This window comes from Coprinopsis cinerea, assembly GCF_000182895.1.
Source record: "Coprinopsis cinerea okayama7#130 chromosome 2 map unlocalized cont3.2, whole genome shotgun sequence".
Lineage (NCBI taxonomy): Eukaryota > Fungi > Basidiomycota > Agaricomycetes > Agaricales > Psathyrellaceae > Coprinopsis > Coprinopsis cinerea.
In genome coordinates this window covers 1,827,983-1,852,175 of record NW_003307543.1, presented here as the reverse complement: position 1 = coordinate 1,852,175, position 24,193 = coordinate 1,827,983, and the positions used below count along the sequence as shown (strand labels likewise).

The following is a 24,193-nucleotide window of genomic DNA, read 5'->3' as shown; positions in this document are numbered from 1 at the left end:
GTATCATGGGGGATGCCGAAAAGACACAGTCGTTGTGGAAGAAGAGCATCAGATCGCACCGTCTTTCTCTATGTGGGTTTCGACAAGCTACTGAAGCAAGGAATTGAATTGTCATGTTATAGGTTATCTACGATCGCGCAATGGAGTCGCATGCAGATGGAGTGGGGCTTGCTTGAGCCGCGACAGATCTCCGTTGACTAGCGTCACTCTTCCTTACCTCGAAGAGATCTATGAAGCATGGATTTAAATATGGATTGAGTTTCCAAGGATCGACATGCAGTATCAGGGAGAACAATCTCCCGCATTGCAGGTCCAATTCTGGAACTTGAATCGAAGTGACGGTAGCCTGAGCAGGCTTGGATTGCGGTGGCGGGTGCTAGCTCTGGCTTATCCCAGTTTGTGCAGGGATAGTTCTACTGAGATCACGGTGAGCAGAGCAAGTCCGCCTTGGTGTAGAACATAATCAGATAGATGACAGAGCATGAAAGGGTCTGGTCACCTTGGATTACTTGAGGTGCGGGAGGAGGGGTGCGCGTGCGTGCCTTTGAAGCTCTCGTGAAAAAGCACTGTCCTTCCCGTTTCTATCCAGAAATAGTAATAATAATAAATCCTGGGGAACCTGCCAATCCTAAAAGACCAATAATCACGTAAAGACCTTGAGTACGCACAGCCTGAGGCTGGAATAACTCCTGTGTTCTGGCGTAAGTTAAAGGTGGCTTCCTACTCGGAGGCAATCTCAGTACGACATTGGCTAATTGAATGTTTTAACGGTTCAATTTTATCCCACTTGCGGTTATCCGAAGAGGAAAGGCAGTCGAGAATGACTTACTACACGCAGTGGATTCGATATCACAGCCCCGTTAATCATCACCGAGCGAAGAGACTACATAAGCTTCCCGTCCTTGGATTCCGTCAAGAGCAGAACGCCGAGGAAGCATACGCCACGCACTGGATCTTGAAGAGAGGCATGGTGCTCTCAAATTCCAACGCATAGACAATCCTGCCTTACTTCATGAGGAGTTTGATTGGGGACCAGCCTTGACTCTATGTGGTTGCCAGGAGAAGAAAGAAGGTCACCAAAAATGGATCGAGGGTGTGGGCCATTTCCCACGCTACCTGACTATCGACCAGAACTGAACAACAATTCAGGCTTGTTTCCACCCCCCAACGCTTGTGAAATCTGTGGTGAGCTGTAGACTGACACCAGGTCCTACGGTCCAGTTTCTACCGTGCTTACGGCAGCGGAAGCCCCTTCTGAACATGTCTCTACCTTGCATGGGGCTCTCTGTCTGTCAGCAAGCTGGACCCTGCGTAGCCTGCACTCGCTGTACTTCAACTTGGCCTCAGGGAACAATCAATCTTCTTCGACAGCTATCATGCAACCTAGACACTCTCGCAATCAGGTCCTGGGTAGGTTCGCCGGCTTCACGTCGCGGCCTGAGGGACCTGTATCCAACACAATGAAGACAACTGAAAGATGCTCCCGTCTCGTGAAGGGTGTAGTGCAAAACCTCCGAACGGGGAACTTCTCTGCTGGAGCCTACAATTGATCCCTTGTTGCCCCTCCCCAAACACAGTCACGAAGGATCGACTGGAGAGGACGGATGAGCCATACGTTTGCCAGGTTCTCGGAGCCGCCGAAGTTTCGTGGTTATTGTCGTCCCATCGATGTTCTGATGACGGATCGCTTCGCTGGTGACAAGGTTTCAGGTTACCCCAGATATGCACAGTACCTATGCAACCATAACGATCCTACAGATTGGGCCGGCTCTTGATGATTGTTGGGTATGCCTCCACAACACGTCCGAAGGTGACGCGTGCTGGAACTCTGCGGATCTTGCCTCGAGAGCATTGTCTCGTCGCAAACCCCAGTGGCGGCGGGGGTGTGCATGATGCGAAGGTTGACGGCGCACTGTGTACATACTTATATTTGATTTTAGCTGCGCACATCTTCTATCCCTGTCAGAGCAGTGCTTCTTCCGTGTAAGTGACGTCTCATACATTCGGTCGAATGAACGCACTAATAGGTCCCTCGTTGTGTTTACTTCACCTCCGCGTGCTGCATCGTGATCATTCCAGACATCAAGGACGGCGCTAGGCCGTTATTCCACACAGGAAGGCATGTGTGTGTCCATCTCTGGATATATGGTGAAAGAGTCCACACGATTAGCTTGGACGGCGTCGGACTCCTTGAAATCAATGCTCCATTCACTGAAGGGCAAGAGACCTCTTCGTCAACCTCTCTGGACTTGTCAGAAAATTGAAATTTCTGTTCCGACGAATTTAGACATCAAATCAGGAAGAGCTGGAAAGAAGCCCCAGCCTGGACCTTCGGAATGGGTGGGAACGGCACGCGCGCGTCACGGTCACTGGTCTTTATCTGTGCCACATCTGTCGTTCATAATGTCTCCTCTCTTGCCTGGTCTGCCGACTACGCTCCGGAAACAAGGGCTCTGCGCGTCGCCCCATGTGGATCATGAAATCTCGACACCAAGGGCGGGACCTACTTCCGACGCTCTTTGTTTTTACCAGAGTCTGCAGCGTCGAACTATCCTGCAAATGAAAGGCACGCCTGTTACACGCGTTTCCAAACCACCGCGCTTGGGACTATTGGCAATGCTGCAAGGCTTTACGGCACTCTTCTCCGACGAAAGTAGATAATTGCTACACGCCAGGCGTTGTTCATAGGGCCCGTGAATAGAAGATCAAATTCATCGACAAGGCTGCGAACGATCGATCGTCGACCTTTAAAGAGGACTTTGATCCTTGTGAAGGTTCGTGGCGAGTCTGCGGGTTACTCTATTAGTTTCGAAATCACAAGTTCTCCCGGCAAGAGAAATGTTACTTCTTGATCCTAGACCTCGGTTTGTACCTTCCCTGAGGTAGTGTCCCTGCCCTGGTCAATCGACAATCTGGTATCTGCTCCTGTTCAGATTTCATTAGGAAGGCTTCTTTGACCGAAAACTCGTTAATATCCCTCGAGGTAGCATGGCTGGCCTCCTCTAGGTATTTAACCAGAGAGACCCTTCGACGTTGGATCCTCTAACCACAACGACGTCCCCCTGGCGCTATTTTGGCTATGAACGCATTCCCCGTGAGTGCTGGTTCACTCAGCGACGTCCCCCCAAGTACTGAGCCTCATTTTCTAGCCCGGAACCCGTGTCTTTTTCTGGCAGTCCACTGGGGAGGTGATCTATGCGACTGTACAGTCTTCGACCCGCCTTCAGGATGTACGTGTGGATTCTGGTGGTTTCACGCACAGTCCTGACGTATGGTTATTTAGGGAACGCAAATGCTCACTCTAAAGGCGGACGACAACAGAGTCATGACAATACCGTACGTCAATCCTTACGTGCTTATCACTGGTACAGTCACTTACACAATCGTTCTCCAGAGCCGCCGGAGTCACCCACGTTCCCCCTCAGCAGGGGTAATAAATGAATCCAAGATCTGTGTGATGAAGCCCAGCGGCCCGAATTCCTTCTGTCCGGTACAGAATATATCGGAGACTTGGGAGCTCATGACTACACCCTCCAAAAGTATGATCTACTAGGTGACCGTCTATAGCGCGTATAGTATAGATATGATAAAGATTGCCTTTGATCCACTGATTCAAGGATCGCCATCAGACTTTGGGAGTGGGCATGAACTTCCAGTTCTCCAAGGTTGGGAACATCACCATGACCCAGACACACCCCAAAACGCCTCGTGGTTGGTGACGGAGGAAGAATTTGATCTACAGTGCGCTCACAATTGACGGAACGAATCAAATCTGGGGTGGATGTAAATGCGTCTTCTTTTCTTCTGTAGCTTCTTCCGGTCGTGATTCGCTCTCTGAATTTGGTCATATGCGATCGCCATTCCGAAGGTAGTGTTCTATAAGACTTGTGAAAATAGATAATACGGTCCAAAGACGTGGCTAACGGAATTGACCAGCGCTCGGGTGAGCCCCGGACTGGTGTTTCGAGAACCGATTCGGAGGATGCAGCAACGAAGTGGAGATTCGTTGAACTCAACGGACAGCAGGAGCTTTTCGAACATATGCTTATCACAGAATTTTGGGACAATCCACGTGTCAACGGGTCGGCAAATCCTATTCCAAAAGGTCAGTTTCGAGGAAGGGCAGTCAGATTAAACTCCTACTCGGAACATGACGCTTAGGCGCTGACCATGTCCTCCCAATTGATTCTGAGGCTTCCGAACGATCGAGTGTTTATAGTGATACCTAACAGCATCCCTGGAACGCAATGTCACGGCACGGAAGGGGTAATGGAGGAAGAACCCTTGCCTTTGCAGATATACGCTGCCTGAAGGAAGTAGCAATTCATAGGCTTCGATCCTGTCCGAGTCGCCAGCAGCACCCTCCATGCGCAAAACCCTTTCGTCACCGAGGCTAACCCCCATTATCCAGGTACCGCTTGCTTCAATATTATCCACATGTGGCAAAATATCGCCATAGGATGACAAGTGAAGCAAATGTGTTTGAATATCTTTGGTCGGACATAGTGAATGCAACCTCTCCAGGATTGCAGGGAGACCGGCCGCATCGGGCCATGAACTCAAAGGCATCTCTCGATAGTGGTGTATAACACCATCATAGTGACCCTATATAAGCAAAACGCGTTGAGTATTGAGTAGAGATATGATAAGCAGCTGGAAACCACTGGCCTCATGAAAGTCGTAGAGTTCGTCTGGGCCAAAGATATTTTGAAGGTCATCTGAGTGCTGCTTCGGTGCTTTGCTCAATACTTTTGCTCTCCTTCTTCTCAATGGAACTGGATCCATAGAGTCCAACTTCTGTAAAGAGGCTGAGAGTAGCACCTTTTGCTCGGAGAGTGACAGGAAAGTGGGCCAGAAAGAAAACGAAGGCGCTACATGACTGGGCAAGTCGTTGAAGCTCAACGCCTTTGAGGAGTTCCTTCTCGCACACCCGGCTAGACGTTGCAGATAGGGTCTTTTAATAAAACCGTAGTGAAACGAAGGCGAACCAGAGGCCAGTTTGAAGCCCTTTTGCAAAGACAAGACATTTGGCCGTGGTCGAAGCATCGGTGGAAGGGTAAAGGTGGCAGTGCTGCCGCCCCCGAACACGGTAAACGCGGCACGGAAACTTGCGGCCGGAGGGACTCGCAGTGTTCAAGTTGTCGTAACTCATCCTCCGGGTGTTCACTTCATCGCTATTCGCAGAGTCGACCATTTCCTGGACCCAGTCTTTTCTTCCTGGTCATGTTGAATGAGCTATATCCCAAGTAATAATGAATCGCAGAGAAATCTGCTAGCAGACGGGTCTCTGACATCGTGTATGTTGTCCGTTACATCCGACAAGTACCCACTAACCTACTCATGTAGCCGCAAGCAACGACCCTGCTTCAGAGGTTATGGCCGCTGTCGCTCGATCAGCTACGAGGGGACTGGCCCTGTATTTTTCTCGTCCGGTGCGACTATTCAGGCCAGCGAAAGGTTGGATACTCTCTGCTGGCCCATGAGCACCTGTGATCGAGCTTCTCAACCTTCCGAACCAGTTACAGGATGGCAATTCTTGAGGAACATTGCTTCACAGGAAGGTGCCTCTTTGACCCCCAACTATGTTCTCACTATGTGTAAAACCCAGGGTGTAAGTTCCCATCGCAGTTTCATTAAATGCGCGGTGCTCATAGTCGCATAGGTTTGGGTAGTGCCCAAGCACTTCCTACCGCCGATACTATTGAATGCAGCACTGGGGACCGTTTTGTGGACATCCTATGGCCTGGCCAATGAAGCAATAACCGAACGATTCGGAGATGATCACCCAATACGCACAGCCGCATTGGCTGGAGGGTTCGCTGGAGGCTGCCAGGCCCTTGTCGCTGCCCCGGCAGAGAATGTTCGGCTTCTCCTGGAAGGCGGATCTGGAGGTCATTCCTGGAGCTGTGTTTGGAAAGAGGTCTTTCGGAGCCGCGTCTCGCCACCCTCCCTCTCGCATCATCAACAACTGCAAGAAATCCGGGAACTCAGACATTGGCTTCATGAAGTTGGAGAAATGGCTGGTAGAGGCTGGGATGGATGGAAGTGGGGCTGCGGAAAGGACATTTGCGGTGAGTTTTTGATTTAATTTGGGTCGATACATCGCTAATTGAATTTCAGCCTTTGCAGCCTTCTTCACGGTCTTCGAGATGACACGGCGTACAAGTGCGTCCATCACTCCTAAAGCGCACGAATTTCTGAGCCACCCTGCTTTTCCGTGGGATCCATCGAAAGTTCAAAGTGCACCCAAAGTTATAAACGCCTGCACGCTGGTTGCTGGGGGAGTAAGTCATGCTTTACTCTTTCTTCGTCGACATTTCTAAAAACTCTACAGGTCTTGGCTGGACTTGTTTATGAAGCCGTATCTCGACCTTGGGACAGGGTCCGCAGGATAGTCCATGTTCATGAATGTGATCCAACCACACAGAAGAAGACCATCCCATCTATTATACAGAAGGCAATACGTGAAGATGGTATTCTTACACTGTATCGTGATCCACTTGCACCTGCACTACATCAACAGTCTTGGTTCCTTCGCTTTGGACGAACGTTAGCGCGGGTGGGCCCTTGGGGCATTGGGTTTTTGGTTTGGGAATCATATAGACCAACCTTTTCATGAACTAGTGCTACATATACTGCTTTGCTCGCGGGCTCTAGGATCTCTTTAATTTTGTCACGTCCAGGTTCGCGTCGCATCACGGACGCGTTGGTGGTGATTGAGAAATCTTCAGACAAAGTCGCGTCTCCCTCGAGAAACTTCCAGAATTACGATGCCTTATCTAATCTCATATAATCCATATCAAGAGCTTACATTTATAGTTGTGTTACTTATTTAACTTACTGTAGACTCGAACATCTACTATTCGTCCAGGAAGCCTCTTGAACCATGCCTCGCTGTACACGAAAGGGTTGCAATCAAGATTTTTCAACCGATGACAATACGGGGGTTTGTACCTTCCATTCAGGCGCGCCAGTACGTTCCAGCCCTTCATTGTCCCGTTGACTGTAGTGTCCGACAAACGCAGGTCTTTCATGAAGGTCTGAAGTCGTGGTCATGCTGCAAAGATGTCAACAAACCTGTGCTCGACTTTGAGGAGTTCATGGCCATCCCAGTACGCGTCGCCGATGACTTTACTCCTCGCTAGGACGAGACAATTGACATTGACTGATCCAGGGCTGCACGGAGACCGACGGACATACCTCAGAGGCTTTCACGTCACAACCAGCACCGAGCGCCGCGCAGCAGCAGAAGCAAGCTGCTGCATCTACCCCAGTCCCTATCTCCACTATTCAAGAGGGTGGCGATAACAAGGAAACGTTCACGATTGGAGCACCGGCCACCTTGTCTGCTGCCACCACTGCTGTTGCCCCGCCGCCTCCGATCGTTGAAGATGAAGACGACCTGGACGCCCCAGTAGAGCCCGGAACGCATTGCAAGCGTCGAGGTTGCGGTGTCACCTTCGTTAGCGATGAAGTCAACCGCAAGGGAGACGGCGAAGGAACTGTTTGCGTATATCATCCACTTCCTGTGAGTGTCTCTTCTCTTTCCATCACTTGGGACTGGCAGCTGATATGCCATTTCAGCCATTATTTCGGGAGGGAAGCAAAGTAAGTTGTTCGCGTCTTGCCGGATGACCAGATGTGTATGAATGGCCAGGGTTATCTTTGCTGCAAACCGAAAGTTTTGGAGTTTGAGGAATTCCTCAAGATCAAGGGTTGCAAGACCGGTCGTCACTGCTTCGTGCCAAAGGCGAAGGATACCAAGGCAAGAGTGTCATGCCATAGGTAGCTCGAATGTCACTGACGAAATCGTAGACTGAGGAGCTAGTTCAATGTCGCATCGACCATTATCAAACAGTTGACAAAGTCCAGGTCTCGGTCTTTGCAAAAAAGGTAGACAAAACCGAGAGCACCGTGAAGTTTGAAGAAGATAAGGTGCGTGACTCATCCATACCTTCCTTACCTTTATTCATATGTCACCAAGGTTCTATTGGATATGCGCTTGCCAGACAATAAGCGCTTCAAGAAAACAATAGAGCTGTTCGGGCCAATTGAACCCGAAAAATCGTCCTTCATTGTTCTAGGAACCAAGGTACAATGTTCTATCTATGATATTATAATGCTCTATTACTTAACGCACCCTCGTAGGTTGAGTTGTCGCTTCAAAAGAAAGACGGAAGGAGTTGGACCGTGTTGGAGAAGACTGATCGCGATCTTGGAGGCATCAGCTTGACGTTTGGCGTTACTGGTCGCACTGGAACAGTGGGTGCAAAGGAAGTCATACTCGACGCAACAAACCGAGCTCGATCAGAGGGACTGTAGAGCAAGGCGTTTGAAATCAATGAGAGCCTTCGTTACTTTGGGACAGACGTACTATTATAGGACGGCCGGCTTCTCAATGCGCTCGAACATCTGGATGATATCCCCCTCGCGCACGTCTGCAAAGTCCCCGAAACTCAAACCACATTCCATGCCCTTGCGGATTTCTGTCACATCCTTCTTCAAGTGTTTCATTGTATCAAGAGATCCTACAATATCACATTAAGTAAATCAAATTTCCGAGTTCAGTAAAGCGCGCACCTTCATGGATGATTTCTCCATTTCGGACAACACGAGCGAATTTGGATTTCTCGACCAGCCCATTAGTGACCCTGCACCCTGCAACCTTTTTGATAGCCTTGCCCTTGAGGTGAATATCGAAGAGTTGTAGAACGTTGGCCTCGCCGGTGACCTTAGACTCGATGACAACAGGAAGCAAGGACCGCACGCGCTCCCTCACATCATCCATAAGTTTATAGATGATATTAGAGGTACAAATTGGCACAGCGTTCTGATTGGCAATGCTTTGGACAGAGCGAGGTACGCCCACAGAGAAGGCAACGATCGTGGCTGAGTAGGGAAAGATCAGCTTCGGACCCTGAACGAGGAAAATGGGGGCTTTTCATACCGTTGGCAGCCTTTGCTAACATCACGTCCGATTCCGACACATCACCGACGCCTGTAGAGATGATCCTGCTCATGGCCACGTTGTTTCCAATTCCCTGAAGAGCACCCTCGACCGCTTCTGCGCTTCCACTAACATCCGCCTTGATTACGAGTCTCAGCTCCTTCTTGCCAGAGTCTGTATTAATCTCTTCGAAATGTTGATTCCTGGAGGCATTAGGCGTCGGCGATTGCTCTTGAAGCAGTCTTTTCTCTCGATCATGGCGTCTCGATTCGTTAATGGCGTCCACATCGGAAAGAGATGCGTCAATCGCTGCCCTGCGCACTCGGTTGTTAAGAGCTTTCTTTACGTCCGATTCCGAGCCCTCGATGATATTATCACCAGCTTGTGGCAATGTTTTCCACCCTGAAACAGTGACTGCCATGCCGGGTTTGGCAAGTTTGACAACGCGCCCATTGGAATCAGTCATCCTGCGAACCTTGGCGTAGCTTTGCCCACTAAGGATGTGAGAACCGACTTTAAGACACCCCCTCATCACAAGCACCGTCCCGACCGTTCTTGAAAGAAGCGTAAATTGCATGGAATAAGCATCATGATTGATCGTACTTACCCAAGCCCCTGTTGAACCTTCGATTCCAATATTTCTCCGTATGCAAGGCCACTGTCTTCCGCTCTTAGATCCTGCATCTCAGCGAGAGCCGATAGGGTCTCGATTAAATCCGGCAAGCCTTGGCCAGTCAGACCAGAAACATGCACAGCAGGGATATCGCCTCCATAAGACTCCAGTTGGATGCCTTCCGCCATCAAAGCTTTTTCGACCGCTTCCTATAACACGCTCAGCCCATCCGTCACAACCTCGAAAGGGTTACAAGGGACATACCACATCGGCGGCCGGTTTATCGACTTTGTTGATGGCGACCACCAAACCGACGCTGTCTTGATGCTTCTTGTACAACTCGATGACCTCCTTGGTTTGAGGCATGAGTCCGTCATCGGCGGCAACAACGAGGACGATGGTGTCGGTAACGCCCGCTCCACGGGCTCTTATTGCAGAGAAGGCAGCGTGTCCAGGTGTGTCGAGGAATGTGATAGACTTGACACCCTCTGTCGACTCTGATTGCACAGGGACAGAGAAAGCGCCGATATGTTGAGTGATGCCACCAGCTTCGCCTTTGGCCACCGCCGCAGACCGCAAAGTATCCAACAGTGTCGTTTTGCCATGATCAACATGCCCCATAATGGTTACTACTGGAGGTCGCAATGGGAGCGTCGAAGGTTCGGGATGTGGCGCCCTGGATTCGGGTCGTTGTTATTAAGGTCGAGAGTTCGAATGTTCAACAACTTACGGAGGATAAAGGTCGAAAGCGGCCTCGTCGTCAACTATAGGCTTGCGGCCATACTCTTCAGCGAGCAAAGCGGCATAATCGGCGGTTAGGACTGGAGGAATGTTTAAGCTGTAGATTGGAAGCAAACTTCGAAAGTACTTTACCATAATCGTAACTCGCGTTATCCGTGATGCCAACCTGCTCCATCTTTCGTTGGAGGCGAGCTGAAAATTCAGTTTAAGTACATACAATCGGTTTGAACTGCTGGGATTCACGGACCTGGTTTTATTCCAAGGATACGAGCTAAATTCACGACAGAGACGGCCGTTGGGATATAAACTGGAGGCAGCTCTCGTTGTTTTTTGGCCTGCTTGAAAGACGCTTTGACTGGCTTGGGTTTCTCTACGTTTCGAGCTTGAGCATGCTTATTTGAATATGACTGGGTGTGCCGGCCATCGTCTTGTAGAAGCGATCCTCGCTCCTTGAATTTAGAGTCGTAGCGTACGCGGACGGGTCGATTCTTCAGAGGTTCATCGGTTGACGGTATGTCCACAGGAAGGGAAGTAGAAATGAAAGCATGTTCGGTTTGCGCTGTCGTAGTTGGCCGGTTGGCTGTATACTGTTGTGTAGAATCGGGAGGTGCAGTCTGAGGGAAATTAGCAGCAGTTGAAGGTGATTGCTGGGGCCTGATATCTCTCCCTTTGTGGTGCTGCGTTGATTGCCTGGTATCGTTCCTGAACGAATGGGCGAAATTTTGGTTCTGTGAGGCCCAGTCGGAATTCCTCTGCGGGGTGCCAGCACGATAGCCTCCGGAGGCTTGACGGGGAGTTGACCATGGGTCTGATGATCTAGGTTCAGAGCTGGGTGGCCTGGAGTTCATCTTGGCCATGCTAGCGCGAAGAGCCGCTGCTTTTGAGGCAGGAGATGGAGCAGCCGTCGACGAGGTAGCAGCGCTGGGCCCCGGATATTGAGGAGCTGCATTTGGAGAATCCCATTGTCGAGGCTTCCAGGGTGTTAGTTTTGAAAGGTTTGTTGGGATAGAGGGACGAACCTTGAGCTTCGCCGCCGTCGAGGCGCGACGAACTCGACCTAGAGTCTGCTGAGGCCGGAGAACGAGACTACCATGACGATGCATCGTATAACCGTCGATGAACCCTCAATTTCAGCCGCCAAGCGAAAAGGCAGCGAGCTCTTCCGAGTTCTAGAAATGGAAATTTCCCTCCACGATCACGATCCGTCGAGCGCCCGATGCCTGCGTCAGTCTGTAACACGAACATCCATATCCTCTGCCAATGCTTATCCTCCAGCACCTCAAAAGGTCGCCATATCTCAACTGCAGAACACTAACAAGAAGCTATGCATTCTCTCGGTTCCCTCAGCGTCCAACTGGATCGGGTCGGCAACGTGCCCAACGACCGTTAGGAAGAAAGTCTCCCGAACCTGGTCCTGCAGAAAGCACATTCGAATCTACAGAGTCTCTAAACGAGTCCGAACTGTGGAGAGCAGCACAGCGACCACCATCTAGTGACCCTCAAGAAAGCCTGTTGACACTGCTGAACCCTCGCAACGAGACTCTGATTGTCGAGCGGTGAGTTTGCCCACTTGCAATGTGTCCTGCATCTTCTGACCCCCTTCAGCCAGCTGGAGATGTTGAATATCTTTATTGGGTTCGAGCAGACCAACAAATACTCAATCAGTCCGTGCGCTATCGGCTCTACCACTTACAGAATCGGAAGTTTACCCCAATCACAGGCGACGAGACAGGTCAACCACTGGGATTCATTTTGGAAGAGCCAAGGGGATTTTTGGCAATGATGACTCGACAGGCGTTTGCTACTCATCGACCGTTCAAAGCCCTTATCATGGATACTCATGGTACTCCTCTTCTATGGGCGGGTACTCACCCCTTTCTTCAGTTCATTCTGACGGCTTACAGTAGTACTTCTCTAGCTTCGTCGTCCTTTCGCCTGGATCAACTCGAGGATGTATGTTCAACGGCTGGACAACTACGACCACTACACCTCAAACGAAGAGCCCGTCCTTGATACCTTTGCAGAGGTTCAACAAATATGGCATCCCTGGAGAAGACAGTACGACCTTTTCTTGAGGCAAGTCCGTGTCCTTCATTCTCCATTCGACTTCCAATCACAAGTGCACTCTAGAGAAAACCCTAAACGTATTCTCTCACTAGCATCGGATCCACAGCCTGAACCCGAGCCGTCTGGTCAAGTTTTTCAACAATTCGCCAAAGTGGATTCTGGATTCCTTGCGTGGCGCTTCCCCATCCTAGATGCACATGGACAGGAAATGGCTGTGATAGACCGTGCATTCAGAGGTTTTGGAAGAGAGGTGGGTTGTACCTTTCCTTCCTTTGCATACAACTGACCTCGGAGGAACAGATTTTCACAGATACAGGTATGATCATTGCCAAAAGAAATCTGAATAGAGGTCCTACTACGGTGGTATAGGTCGCTATCTCGTTCAATTTGGCGCCGGGGATCAGCCGATTGAGTGGGACAACCAGCAAATTCTCCTGCCCAGGAGGGCACGGTCGAACCTGACCCTCGACCAACGTGCGGTGAGTTACATTTCCTGGAGACCATGCTACTATCTCTGGACGCTTACACTTCTCAGCTTTGTCTTGCATTGGCCGTGAACATTGACTTTGACTACTTCTCGCGTCATTCGCGGATAGGAGGGTAAGTCCAGCGCCCTTGTCTCCTTTGCTTGGAAGAACTGCCGACGGATTCTTTCGTAGGGGTGGCTTCTTCCACATCGGAGGGTCTATAGATTAGAGTTGCATAGTTTCAGATATTCGAGCTATTTAGTGGATTGTCGAGAGATTCCGTTTCGATCGGAAAGATTCTGTTTGTTTTGCCTGACCAAACAACGCGACGCGCTGAGAACAACAAGTCGCGTCCAGCTTGAACGAAAAGATCTGAACGTCACCGCCCAAAATGGTCTACATTCCTCCTCCACACCTCGCTCAGCCTGGAAAGCCATCGTATTCAGATGCTTACAACAATATCATCTCAGCCTATAGACGTTCTCCACAAACCTCAGCGTCGTCAGTTATCATGCTTGTCGCCCCAGACGTCGACGCGTTGTGTGCTGCACGTATGCTGGCTTCTTTGTTGACTGACGACGATGTCGTCTATCGCGTTATACCTGTATCAAGCGTGCAGGAACTACAACTTGTACGGGACGAACTGAGTACATACACAGAGGTACGTAGTCGAGCTAGCCCGCCAGCACCTCGCAATATTCGTTAACGCCCTGCTTCTCTAGCTGCATACGCTGATTCTGATAAACATGGGTAACTTTTGCGACCTTCCAACTCCTCAATGGTTCGGAGAATTCGATACCAAAGTCTGTATTCATGTCATCGATTCCTCACGGCCTCGGAGTATGGCCAACTTGTTTGCGCCGGGGGAGAACGGCGAGAGGGTCGTGCTTTGGGACGACGGTGACGCAGAGAAGCTGGGAGATCTGCGCAAGGCTTGGGAAACGCTTGAAGTGCGTGTTATTCAGGGATAATATAACTCTACTCATGGCTGTGGTAGTTTGAACCTTTGCCAGATTCTGACGACGAAGAGTCCGACGACGAATCTTTCTATGAAGAAGATCTGGAGGAAGAGGCTGAAGACGACGAGAACGGCTCTCCTAACGGGAAACGGAAGTCTAGGGAAGGGGAGAGGGACTCACGGAAGCGGAGAAAGCTGGATGAGAGCGTGAGCACCTATATTCTTCCATATCCTCGGCAAGGCACTTTACACACTCCCAGGTTTACCGCGTTTCAAGAGAAGAAGTGTACCAATACAAACAGAAGCTCAACAAGTATTACTATGCGGGGACATCCTATGGCCAGAGCGCAGCCAGCACCGTGTACATTCTAGCCACCGTTCTAGAACGCGTCGACAATGATTTACTGTGGTCAGTCTGCGCAGAGTATTTATAGGAACGTCTCTCACCTCGCGTTAGGCTCGCGATCCTTGGCTTGACCTACCAATATGCCACCGCCCGAATATCGCGAGACGAATATGAACAACAACATAGCGTTTATCACGACGAGGTGTCCCGACTCAACCCCCTTCCTTCAAATTCAGAAGAATCACACTCCCTGAACTCCCTTAGCCCAGACGACTGGGGCGTTCGTCCGACAGAGGAACTCCGCTTCATGTTGTTCAGACATTGGAATCTCTATGACGCGATGTACCATTCCAGTTATGTCGCAAGCAAGCTCGGGATCTGGAAAGAGCGGGGTCGGAAAAGGCTGACAGGCCTCCTGGCAAAAATGGGGTGCGTCTACTGTCACTTTCTTGCCAAGGTGCTATTTTTCCAACGTCCCTTTTGTTTTAGATTCTCTGTTTCTCAGACGCAACAGCCTTATTCGCATATGGACATGGATCTTAAACGTGCCTTGATCAAGAAATTGGACGATGTGGCCCCCGAATATGGCTTGGTCGAACTTTCGTACCCTTCTTTCATGCGATGTTACGGGTACCATTCACAACCACTTTCTGCAGCTGACGCAGTGGAGAGTGTGAATGCGTTACTGGATTTTGCAGGAGGCACCCGAATGGAGATCGAGTTGGAAGGACACCGCAATGGCGGCGAATGGTTTGGTGGAGGAAAGCAATGGGAGGCCGCTGGTTATGAGAAGGATGTTCTTCCCGCGATTAAACCTGGCGGAGGATCTGCTCAACAACCCACCAATGGCCCCACAACCGATGGGGATGATCTTCCAGAAGAAAACGCGGGTGTCGATTGGTGGAAGAAAAACTTCTGGAGTGCATACGATGCTCTGACGGAGTAAGGCTATTACTTCCATTGATCGTCACAGTCAACTAATAGCATAACGCCCGGCCAGCATCAGGCGCCTGCGAGAGGCGATCAGTCTTGCAATGGCAGTTCACAAAGCGATTATCCGCCAAGGGACGTCAATTATTGACAAGCAGGACATTAAGACAATGCGAAATCACCGCGTGGTAGTCTTGACGCAGGGACCTGACCTTCACCTCTTCCACCATCCAGGGATGTTGACACGGTTGGCTCTCTGGCTCATTGACGCCCTCCGAGATCGCCTTCCAGCGACGGCAGCCGCTGCGCGTTCTAAACGGAAGGATCTTCCGTTTATAGTCGCATGTTTGAATGAAGCCAAAGGCACGTACATCGTGGCCGGTATCATGGCCTCCCCAGAGTTTGGAGACATCCGTCGGAAGTAAGTGGTTGTTTCCTATCTAATAGCTGGACCGCCAGAGCTCATGCCCGTGATAGCACCTTTTCCACTAATTTCTTGAATGCAAGTGCCACGACCAACACCGAAATCCAACACACTTCTTTTAATACAAATGTCATTGAGATCGACGAGAAGGACTTGAAGCCGTTTTTGGAGGCGCTGTGTTCTTAGACTTTTACCCTCATTATATGTACTTGCGTTATCTTCCCTGTTTTTGGTTATCTTCACTCATCGATGTGTTGTACGAATAGTTTTAAGTTATTTGAATGCTATTGAGTATGATCATATAGTTTGTACTGGAGTGCCCCTGATTACCTAAGGACTTAAGTATAAGGCTATGGGGATTAGTAGTGGAGTTATCCATGTACTTCATCGCTCCTTCGGCCTGAGTGTTGTGGGCGGAGGCAGGCCAACTACCCGGGCAAGGAATTACCTCTGCGACGCTAACTCATCGTGGCCAACACGAGTTTTGATAGCACTTCGCCGCCAACAATTCAGTGTGAGGTCACATAATAACTGGCCGCCCACACCGCGGTCTCCGTTCATTTCAAAAGGGTTCGACAGGACAATGTCCGACGGCGAAGAAGACTTTCTTTCCTCAAGCTCCTTGCCGTCTCCCGCCTCTTCCTTATCTGACTTTTCTTACGACTCTGATTCTGGGAACGACGGACATTGGCGTGGGGAAGCCGACATCGTTGACGACGGTGAAGGCAACCTCAACTACGACTATGGCAATGGCCCAAATGGCCGCTTGCTAGGATCGTATTCCAACGTTCCTGTAGATGATTTGGGAAACACCGTGACTCTTGTCGCTGACGATGCTGTCATCCCAGCATCCACGACATGTTCTCGACGGGGAAGCCCGCCCCGGTTGAGGGGCATCCTCACCAATGGGACCAGGGTATCCCCTCTACGTCACAGGCGAGTGCGAAGCGAGTATACGGTTCGACCTCGTCGCATGAGCTCGACCCAGTATGGCACACCCAGTCGCTCACGTTCCCGTCGAAACGGAGATCCTCGTATGTCCAGGGTACCAATGTGTAAGCTTTACCTTCCCTTCTAGAGATATCCCACCACTAACTTTCCTGCTCAGCCCGGGATTTCCTGTTATTCATTGGGCTCTGTTTCACTCTAGCTTGCGCCGTCATATGCCTTACACGTCCGGCCATCTTCGCGATGTATGAAGGACCACTATTCTGATCAGTTCACAACAGGTTAGTAAATGATGTATGCAGGCGGAAATGGTAATGACATTGTCTATACGTTCTATTCCTCATAGATTCGAATGCCTCCGCCTCCCCAGCTCTGCATAATCTTTGCTCCGTCTCCAGTAGGTTGCGAAAACGCGACCTGTCCCTTCTTTGGATCAAGTGTGCAACCTGGAATGAATGTCGATGCTGCCGCGGATAGCAATCGATTGGCAATGCCCTGTCTGCGATAGGATGAAGAAACAAACAAACGGGATATTCCCATCGGTGTAGGCAATGGCTCTGGATAGCAGAACACACCACCAATATCAACACTTGCAGAGTGCGTCGGCGATGCTGAAGACGTTGGGGGGATGACTGCCATGGCTGCGGTGATGCGCTGGGCAACGACGCAACCTGCAATCCGTTCCATCGTCCGACCACCGCTTCCTTCCGAAACCAAGAATAAATAGACTTTGGAGGCTTGAAGAGTAGCCTGATCAAGGGCGGGGGAAGATAGGCATAAATTGACAGTTTCCAATAATGTCGAAAGCTATATAACTTGCTCAGGACTGGTCTCCTTATTTATGTTGTTACAGGTAGATTCAAACTCACTTTAGAACCCATTTTCCCATTCACATCGGCTGGAAACATTATTATTCGCCCTGTCTTCCCGTTTCCTAATTTCACCCTCTGTTCTACTTCCACTATCGTGCTTCCGTACCCCTCTTTCTCTTCTTCCCTTCCCCATTCCAGACCTTTTTGTACCCGATTACAGTGCGCGCGATGCAACTCGACATCCTCCCTTGCTCCTTGGGTGTAACGTAGCCGACAAATCGGACACTCTCTGATAACACTCTTGTCGATGCAAAAATGCATTTGTATTAGTGATTTCTGTTTGGGTTTTTCATCCTCCTGCAAGGCCTTCTTCGTGCCATTCTTTGTCCGTTTCGTTGGCCGATTACTTTGAGTCTCCAGGAATAGTTGTTTGCGTTTGCTGGTTGGGGCTTCGCAGGGGTTGCCTGATGGTGGATTTTGGGAATCATCGCCTGGCGGTACAGGGTTTCTCTTTCGAGATGAATAGGTGCGCATGACGAGTAGTTGGTGGTAGGATGGCCAGGAACCTAGAATTGGATGTGACCGTGGTCCATCCAGCTGCCAGCATCAACAGGATTCGGGCGGAGATGGATCACGCGTGGCATGTGTCATGGATGATGGAGACGCGACGCGTTTGTTTGTTCTCACTTTGTCACACTGCCACTCTACGGAGGCTCCCGCCGGGCGCTTAACGACGCAGAACTCCACTTTACAGCCGTGCACCCCTTGTGGGTAGCAACACGCGATATCCTGTTGATATACAACAAAGCCACAAAAACAGAAGCTCTAGGCTACACCCACGCGGCTCTACGTAGTCAAGAACATTGCAAATTATATGTAACACACTAAACGAATGGCGATATATTGTAACATCTAGATGGATATGCATAGGACATGATGTGCACCTCTTTTGTCCTTGGGCAAACGAGTTCCTCGCTTGAACGGTACTCAACGGGCTTGATCAGCTAATGTTAGGAAGCCATTCCCTTCGCATGACCGGACAAAGTTGTGTCATGCTGTTCAACATCAATCTGAGCTTCCATGTGAGCAAGAGAAGCCACGCAATGTCGATGGGATCGTACCTGGACCTTTACGCCGTCGTAAACATCTGATGGGCCAGTGTAAGTTGGGTCACGATACTTCCTTAGAGCGATGTTTACTCCTCCTGTTGCCGAGCGAGTACCGCTGCCAGGGATGTACGAGTGTTGGCTGGCCGATCCCGTAAACTGACTGGTGCTCGCGTCTCTGTGGCCCTTAAGGTTCAGTACCAAGCGACAGCAAAGCACCTGAGAGAGAACCAAAGCAAGGAAGCCTGTTGCGGGGTGGTTGAGCTAAGAAGGCCTGGAAGTAATCTCGATCGGGGCTCACAGTTGATATTTTGGAGGTTGGGATTGCTAAAGGTAACATTCCTTGTCAGCCTGGTTCAATGATGTGTCAGTGAGGCGTATCAATGATACCTTTGGAACATGAATGCAGCCTGGCCGAGCCTCTATTAGCTTATCGTTCAATGGGCTGCTAAAATATAATGACTCACATTTAGCAAGTTGATAGCGGCCACAGCCTGGACCACGAAGGGGAATGTTAGAGGATCATCATTGCCGAATGCCTTGAGGATGAACTCACAAGGAAGTAGAAGAGTCCTTCCCGAATAAAGATACTGATGATGGGGGATTTTACGGCCGCCCTTTGCAGGGAAAAAGCCTACACGATGATTAGAATGCGCATGATTCCCTGCAGGGAATGACGTACCTTTCCGAGCGTCAGAATAGTGCAAATGAGGTCGAACGCCACGGGGGCGAGCCAGAAACCGCTGACGACGTGTTGCCCGGGCTTGTCGCTGGCAGTGCATGGTCCTCGAATTATACCATCTGCGTCTGGTATGGGAGGGGGAGGAATTTGGTATACTCCTTCGATCGCCACGTAGAGCAGGAATGCAGTTTCTCCGAGCAGAAGGACAATGAGCGTGATTCCGAGCCAGCGTTTCTTCCCGAGGAAGGCATATGTCCTGACTGCCAAAATCGCCTCTAAAGGAAGCCGGTAAGCGGGCTTCTAGGATTATAGGTTGCAAATGTAGTTCGTTACCTGATCCTAAGGTAGTCCACATACACGACGCGGCGATCAAGTAATGCCTTCAGAGGTGGTCAGCATGGATCCAACCAAGGAATAGGACAACGGCTTACAAGGTCTTGCATTGCTCCACAGTGAAGTTGGCATTGAAGAGCCACAGATTGACCGAAAAACAGATGAGACCGTAATATCGTGTCCAGATATACAGAACCTTGATCAGGGACCACTCTTTCTTCCAAATGCACTCCCATTCGGCTGCCAGAACTCCCTAAACTTGTGGTCCAAGCCGGAGCAGTCGAAAATCTTACCTTTGAGGCAGGTTAGCCAGTCCCACACGGCAAGTGTCACCTATGGGGTCGTTTAGCATCTCCGGTGGTAAGTCCAGTCAGATACAGATGCATTTGCTCACCATGGAAGAAGTGTACACCTGCAAGATGTGGAGAAGGCCAAGCACTGTGGTGACAACAGCAGCAAGCTCCCCATCTGGGATTGTCGCTTCAGCCGCAACTCGATTCACTGCTGTGATACCCGACATGGCGGTCGAAGAGTGGAAACAGAGGGAAGAGGAGAAACGAATGGACGAAACGAAGATGAATGGACTGTTTCTGGATCCTTAAATGATGCTTTCAGAGAAAAACGGGTGGAATAAGGACCGAAACCTCAAACGCTTATTTGTATACAATGTGGTCGTCACGGGAAGCCGATGGGGTTTCGAGGAGATCAAAAATTCGAGCGTTTGTAGACCCACTTGTGGAAGATTTCGATTCTTCGAACGGCAAAAAACGGCAATGGTGAATGGTTTCAATAGCGGCCCCAACTTCCATGGCGAGTTTCGCTTCCCTGGAGAGGTGTGCACCATTAGGACCGAAAGATTCCGTTTGGCATGTTCCCGAATGATGTCGACCATGCCAACCGAAGGTCGGGTCATTGCTCCCAGTTGCTCCCACAACTTTGTTACCCTAGAATACAAAAAAGTCTTAAATCCCGATGATGCGGGTTATTTAGCCATCTGAGGTCTCCAGAGGGGCCCGTTCAGGCGGCCAAGCATCTTCAAGAGTTCGGAGAACGGCGATTGGGGGGGTGCATAACGAAGATAAGGGTCGAGCGCTGTCGGTACCTGAGCTTTAAAGGCAAGGTGAACTTGAGATGAGCGTCAAAGGTAAAAGTCTAGGCATCTACTTATTTTCCAACGTAAACGTCAGAAATGAATTTGGCTTTTTCTATCAAACCTGCCGAAGCGGCGCTTGTGCGGTGCGGTCGCGTGAAGATCACATGGAGGGCGCTAAATGGAGGTCGAAAGCTTGGCGCCCCACTGGCGCCAGTCGTCCTTGTTCATGGAACATGCGGTAAAAGTAGTGGTTGCCTCCGAACCCGAACGGCCTTTGCACGGTAGAAGTAGCCAACAGTCGTATGCCTGCCAGGGAACGCGCTTTATCCTGCAATCACTTGTACGTTGTCACCCACTGTCAGATGGCGAGTGGACTTACGCGATTCTGACACCCCACACCCACTGCACTCGTTACGTTCAGATGGCGTTCCTTTCAGGATTGAGATGATAAGGATACACCTCACAGTGGCTTTCTAATGGAATCATTTGGTAAACTCCACGTCCATCGCCGCTTCAAGCTTCCTGTTCCAGCCTAGCCAAGTTGTGTATGTATGTACTTACAAGCGAAGCTTGTGTACTTAAGTCCATGAGAGATATCGATCTTTGCGACACAGTTTGATCAACTTCTGCATCGAGACATGCCGAGTTCAGCGGACGACCGAGTGGAGGACGGTGAGTTCCTCTCTGGTCCTTACTTACGAAACTGTGTCGCGGTGAGTCCATAGCTCTGTCGAGACGGAGTCATGCAGGTCTCGGCCCACCAATGCACGACCTCCGCTCCAAAACGAAAGGAAGCAGCGCAGGAAAATTATTTTGCTGAGAATGATGCACGATGGGTTGTACTGGCAAAATTCTTCCTTTGATTTACCAACGAGAACATAACGAAAAAGGTTTATGGTGTTGATGAGAGAAACTCACTGTCCTTCGCTTCCCTTCTTTGTTCAGTCCTGGCACAGAGGAGCACAGAGGTCGCAAAAAGTATACATATATACGGGTGTCGGGCCTTTGCATAGGACCCCCAAATATCCCCCTCAAGGCCGGATGAGATTCTGGGCTGGCCGTCCGGAACCAGATGGTCAAATTTTGGATTTTTTGTCCGGGAAATTCACCATCCTCGAGCCCTAAAATCGCTCTTCTCTGGCCGGATCAGGGAATACTTTCACACGCGGGCCCTTTTTTCCGGGGTCGGGGGCCAGAAAATGGCATTTTTGTTGGACTTTTGTCCGGATTTTATCTGGCCTTCCGCGATATTTTGGCCTCTTCCTGTCCGGATTTCGCATCCGGCCTGTGGCCAAAACCCAGTTTTTCTGTCCGGATTCTCTTCCGACCTTAAGCGCGATATTCGGGGGTCCTCTTTGCATCCGCATAGCTTGGCTGTTGCGGTGGAAGTACTTCCGAGATGGAGACCATCATATGACACAAGTTCAGCAGGCTTAGCCATAAATGGGCGTCCCTCAAGGTGTGGCCGGTATCGCCTGAGCGCCACCTGCCCAGTGCCATGGCGTTTCCAAGTGATATTGACCAATAGAAATCGATAGGCCGCCTACAAGAGGGACTCCAGGATTATACTTATATACGACCGGCTGCACCCTGGACACACGCATCGTTACAACTCCCCCCTCGTCCCTCTAACCATCCCCACTCACCCCAAATGTCCGACCCCAAGCTTATCGTCGTTACCGGTGCCACTGGCCAGTGCGTTTCCAGAACGTTTGATCTTCAGGGCCAGAAGAAGCTAAAAAAACTTTGTTTCAATGATAATCATCTTGTACACAGGCAAGGCAGCTCAGTTGTTGACTGGTTGTTACGGGAACCAGCTGGAAGGTTCACTATCCGAGGCGTCACAAGGAATACCTCGTCTGAAGCCGCCCAACAGCTCGCAGCCAAGGGCGTCGAGGTGGTCAAGGCCGATCTCAGCTCCCTTGAAGAGACCACTGCTGCATTCAAGGGCGCTTGGGGCGTCTTTGGTTTGACCCAGTTCTACGAACATGGGTACGAGGCAGAACAGCTCCACGGAAAGAATATTGTCGAAGCAGCCAAGGCAAACAACGTCAAGCACATCGTCTGGTCCACAGTGGAGGGTCGTGAAGGGGAATGCAAGGCTATCAGCTGGACTTCCAAGGCCCTCATCGAAGACAGGGTCATCGAGTCTGGTATCCCATACACGTTCGTGTACATTCCAATGTACTATGAGAACTTTTGGACTAGCTTCTTTGCCCCTGCTTACGACGAGGAGAAGGGGTTCAACTGGACTGTCGGCTTCCTCCCCGACGTCCCCATCTTTGCATTTTCGGTGGCCGACTTGGGCGGGTGGGTTGTTCCTGCATTCAGAGAGCCAGAGGCCTATGCAGGTACGTCAAGATCCAGCAGTTGGGTGATGAAGACCTGACCAAGCACAACAGGCAAAAAGATTAAGATTGTCGTCGAATTCCTGACACTCAGAGATCTCGCGACTCAGTTCGCCGAAGTCCACGGGGAGAAGGCTGGCCTCGCTCTAGAACTGACCAAGGAGGCATTTGAGGCCTCTCGTTACGCAGATCACCCTGCTGCCGAGCTCATGTATCTGTCGTGGGAGTTCGTCCTCCGCGCCGGCCCCGATAGCGGTTACAGAGTGGGTCATCTTCGTTTTCTCTCATTGACCAGCTCAGGACGGTAGTCTTTCTACAGGACAAGAACCAGTCTTTGTCAATCAACCCCACCGCGAAGACTTACCGAGAGTGGCTCAAGGACAGCCCATTGGTGTTGAACTTGGTCTCCAAGCTGAAGGCGGATTATGCAGCGAAGAAGGCGGCTAGTTCATAATCGTTCTGTCTGTCGTACTTAGAATAACTTGTATAGTGTAAAATATAACTTCATTGCGAACCTGGTTTCCATTGCGAGCCTAAGCGCCGGCTTGTCTATAAATGTCTCCTTGTCAGATGACGTCATCCAAACCGTGTCGAAGCTTCCAACAAGGCAAGTGATCACAGCCCGCTGTCTTCAGTCCATAACCACCATCTACCATTATCCGTAGGTCAAATATGTCTTCTGGAGCGACATCGCAGGTATGTGGTACTCGAAAGCGGCTTGAAGTTAAGATTGAATGCTTCTCGCCTCAGGACGGTGCTTGGAAGAGTCGCGAGCAGGCGTCCGAAGCACAGTACATCCGTCAAAAGGTGAATCACCGTCGTCCATGGCAAGAATCTTTTGCTTCATCACTGACCACAACGGGCCCGTAGGAACAAGAACAGCTTGCTGATATTCGAGCCAAGCTAGATGCGGAGTCATCATCATCTACATCCAACACCGACTCAGGGGTGCCTCGAGAGGATCGACCATACGAAGCAGGGTTCGGTGGGCAAGAAGACCTTGAGGATCGTTATGCCACCACAAGCGGCGAGCATTAGGATTTGAATAAATCTCTGTACATACAATCAAAGATCTATCTTGTCGAAGGTGACTGAAACGGAGAGTAAAGACAGTAGTGACATGACATGCACGTCCAAGTGTTCTGGTTATCGAACAGGATTGAAAACCAGGTGAGACAAACTGGGATATAAACGATGGTATGCTAAATCTGTACTATATGAGAGTCCAATAATATGTCCGTTCGATAGGCAGAAATATACAAGCACTAATGCAAGGAAAGCGAACAGCCGACAATCCGATGGTATACCATATGTGTGCGGTAGGTAAAAATAAGTGACGTCAAAGTATAAAGGACGTGCCATGAAAAGCGAATCGACA

General features: G+C 50.2%; 13 protein-coding genes across 13 annotated transcripts; 10 read left to right on the top strand and 3 right to left on the bottom strand.

Moving 5' to 3' along the window:
- Positions 1-274: 274 nt before the first annotated feature.
- On the top strand, positions 275-994 carry CC1G_13932 (hypothetical protein; the record flags this gene model as incomplete). Its single annotated transcript, XM_002911846.1, has 2 exons — positions 275-427; positions 839-994. 2 exons carry the CDS (start codon positions 275-277, stop codon positions 992-994), a joined length of 309 nt encoding a protein of 102 aa, XP_002911892.1.
- A 2,085-nt stretch (positions 995-3,079) lies between these two features.
- On the top strand, positions 3,080-3,434 carry CC1G_05100 (hypothetical protein; the record flags this gene model as incomplete). Its single annotated transcript, XM_001833348.1, has 4 exons — positions 3,080-3,094; positions 3,150-3,230; positions 3,284-3,336; positions 3,395-3,434. 4 exons carry the CDS (start codon positions 3,080-3,082, stop codon positions 3,432-3,434), a joined length of 189 nt encoding a protein of 62 aa, XP_001833400.1.
- Positions 3,435-5,223: 1,789 nt separating this feature from the next.
- CC1G_05099 (hypothetical protein) lies at positions 5,224-6,357 on the top strand (the record flags this gene model as incomplete). The annotated part of the gene is made up of 5 exons (XM_001833347.2): positions 5,224-5,246; positions 5,347-5,611; positions 5,663-6,071; positions 6,130-6,165; positions 6,335-6,357. 5 exons carry the CDS (start codon positions 5,224-5,226, stop codon positions 6,355-6,357), a joined length of 756 nt encoding a protein of 251 aa, XP_001833399.2.
- Positions 6,358-6,874: 517 nt separating this feature from the next.
- CC1G_05098 (diploid state maintenance protein chpA) lies at positions 6,875-8,120 on the top strand (the record flags this gene model as incomplete). The annotated part of the gene is made up of 6 exons (XM_001833346.2): positions 6,875-6,973; positions 7,026-7,112; positions 7,175-7,528; positions 7,585-7,608; positions 7,816-7,935; positions 8,085-8,120. The coding sequence occupies exons 1-6, from the start codon at positions 6,887-6,889 to the stop codon at positions 8,118-8,120; spliced, it is 708 nt and encodes a 235-aa protein (XP_001833398.2). The 5' UTR covers positions 6,875-6,886.
- Positions 8,121-8,376: 256 nt separating this feature from the next.
- On the bottom strand, positions 8,377-11,404 carry CC1G_05097 (translation initiation factor IF-2; the record flags this gene model as incomplete). The annotated part of the gene is made up of 9 exons (XM_001833345.2): positions 8,377-8,528; positions 8,581-8,889; positions 8,948-9,501; positions 9,555-9,769; positions 9,825-10,236; positions 10,291-10,381; positions 10,434-10,493; positions 10,549-11,272; positions 11,321-11,404. The coding sequence occupies 9 exons, from the start codon at positions 11,402-11,404 to the stop codon at positions 8,377-8,379; spliced, it is 2,601 nt and encodes an 866-aa protein (XP_001833397.2).
- A 159-nt stretch (positions 11,405-11,563) lies between these two features.
- On the top strand, positions 11,564-13,064 carry CC1G_05096 (hypothetical protein; the record flags this gene model as incomplete). Its single annotated transcript, XM_001833344.2, has 6 exons — positions 11,564-11,857; positions 11,907-12,618; positions 12,669-12,684; positions 12,738-12,847; positions 12,904-12,968; positions 13,028-13,064. The coding sequence occupies exons 2-6, from the start codon at positions 12,253-12,255 to the stop codon at positions 13,062-13,064; spliced, it is 594 nt and encodes a 197-aa protein (XP_001833396.2). The 5' UTR covers positions 11,564-11,857; positions 11,907-12,252.
- Positions 13,065-13,226: 162 nt separating this feature from the next.
- On the top strand, positions 13,227-15,679 carry CC1G_05095 (cell division control protein 45; the record flags this gene model as incomplete). Its single annotated transcript, XM_001833343.2, has 8 exons — positions 13,227-13,496; positions 13,558-13,785; positions 13,833-14,000; positions 14,054-14,202; positions 14,251-14,568; positions 14,629-15,081; positions 15,140-15,490; positions 15,547-15,679. 8 exons carry the CDS (start codon positions 13,227-13,229, stop codon positions 15,677-15,679), a joined length of 2,070 nt encoding a protein of 689 aa, XP_001833395.2.
- A 397-nt stretch (positions 15,680-16,076) lies between these two features.
- Positions 16,077-16,552, top strand: CC1G_05094 (hypothetical protein; the record flags this gene model as incomplete). The annotated part of the gene is made up of 2 exons (XM_001833342.1): positions 16,077-16,270; positions 16,342-16,552. 2 exons carry the CDS (start codon positions 16,077-16,079, stop codon positions 16,550-16,552), a joined length of 405 nt encoding a protein of 134 aa, XP_001833394.1.
- A 222-nt stretch (positions 16,553-16,774) lies between these two features.
- CC1G_05093 (hypothetical protein) lies at positions 16,775-17,787 on the bottom strand (the record flags this gene model as incomplete). Its single annotated transcript, XM_001833341.1, has 2 exons — positions 16,775-17,248; positions 17,311-17,787. The coding sequence occupies 2 exons, from the start codon at positions 17,785-17,787 to the stop codon at positions 16,775-16,777; spliced, it is 951 nt and encodes a 316-aa protein (XP_001833393.1).
- Positions 17,788-17,807: 20 nt separating this feature from the next.
- On the top strand, positions 17,808-17,984 carry CC1G_13931 (hypothetical protein; the record flags this gene model as incomplete). Its single annotated transcript, XM_002911845.1, has 1 exon — positions 17,808-17,984. One exon carries the CDS (start codon positions 17,808-17,810, stop codon positions 17,982-17,984), a length of 177 nt encoding a protein of 58 aa, XP_002911891.1.
- Positions 17,985-18,263: 279 nt separating this feature from the next.
- CC1G_05092 (hypothetical protein) lies at positions 18,264-19,982 on the bottom strand (the record flags this gene model as incomplete). The annotated part of the gene is made up of 11 exons (XM_001833340.2): positions 19,769-19,982; positions 19,668-19,707; positions 19,473-19,614; positions 19,375-19,421; positions 19,042-19,316; positions 18,916-18,993; positions 18,827-18,853; positions 18,750-18,769; positions 18,661-18,686; positions 18,375-18,604; positions 18,264-18,323 (listed from the first exon to the last, which is right to left on the bottom strand). The coding sequence occupies exons 1-11, from the start codon at positions 19,892-19,894 to the stop codon at positions 18,264-18,266; spliced, it is 1,071 nt and encodes a 356-aa protein (XP_001833392.2). The 5' UTR covers positions 19,895-19,982.
- A 2,136-nt stretch (positions 19,983-22,118) lies between these two features.
- CC1G_05091 (NmrA family protein) lies at positions 22,119-23,311 on the top strand (the record flags this gene model as incomplete). Its single annotated transcript, XM_001833339.2, has 4 exons — positions 22,119-22,162; positions 22,244-22,818; positions 22,870-23,078; positions 23,135-23,311. The coding sequence occupies 4 exons, from the start codon at positions 22,119-22,121 to the stop codon at positions 23,267-23,269; spliced, it is 963 nt and encodes a 320-aa protein (XP_001833391.1). The 3' UTR covers positions 23,270-23,311.
- Positions 23,312-23,487: 176 nt separating this feature from the next.
- Positions 23,488-23,888, top strand: CC1G_05090 (hypothetical protein; the record flags this gene model as incomplete). Its single annotated transcript, XM_001833338.2, has 2 exons — positions 23,488-23,622; positions 23,686-23,888. 2 exons carry the CDS (start codon positions 23,488-23,490, stop codon positions 23,851-23,853), a joined length of 303 nt encoding a protein of 100 aa, XP_001833390.1. The 3' UTR covers positions 23,854-23,888.
- Between the last annotated feature and the right edge of the window lie 305 nt (positions 23,889-24,193).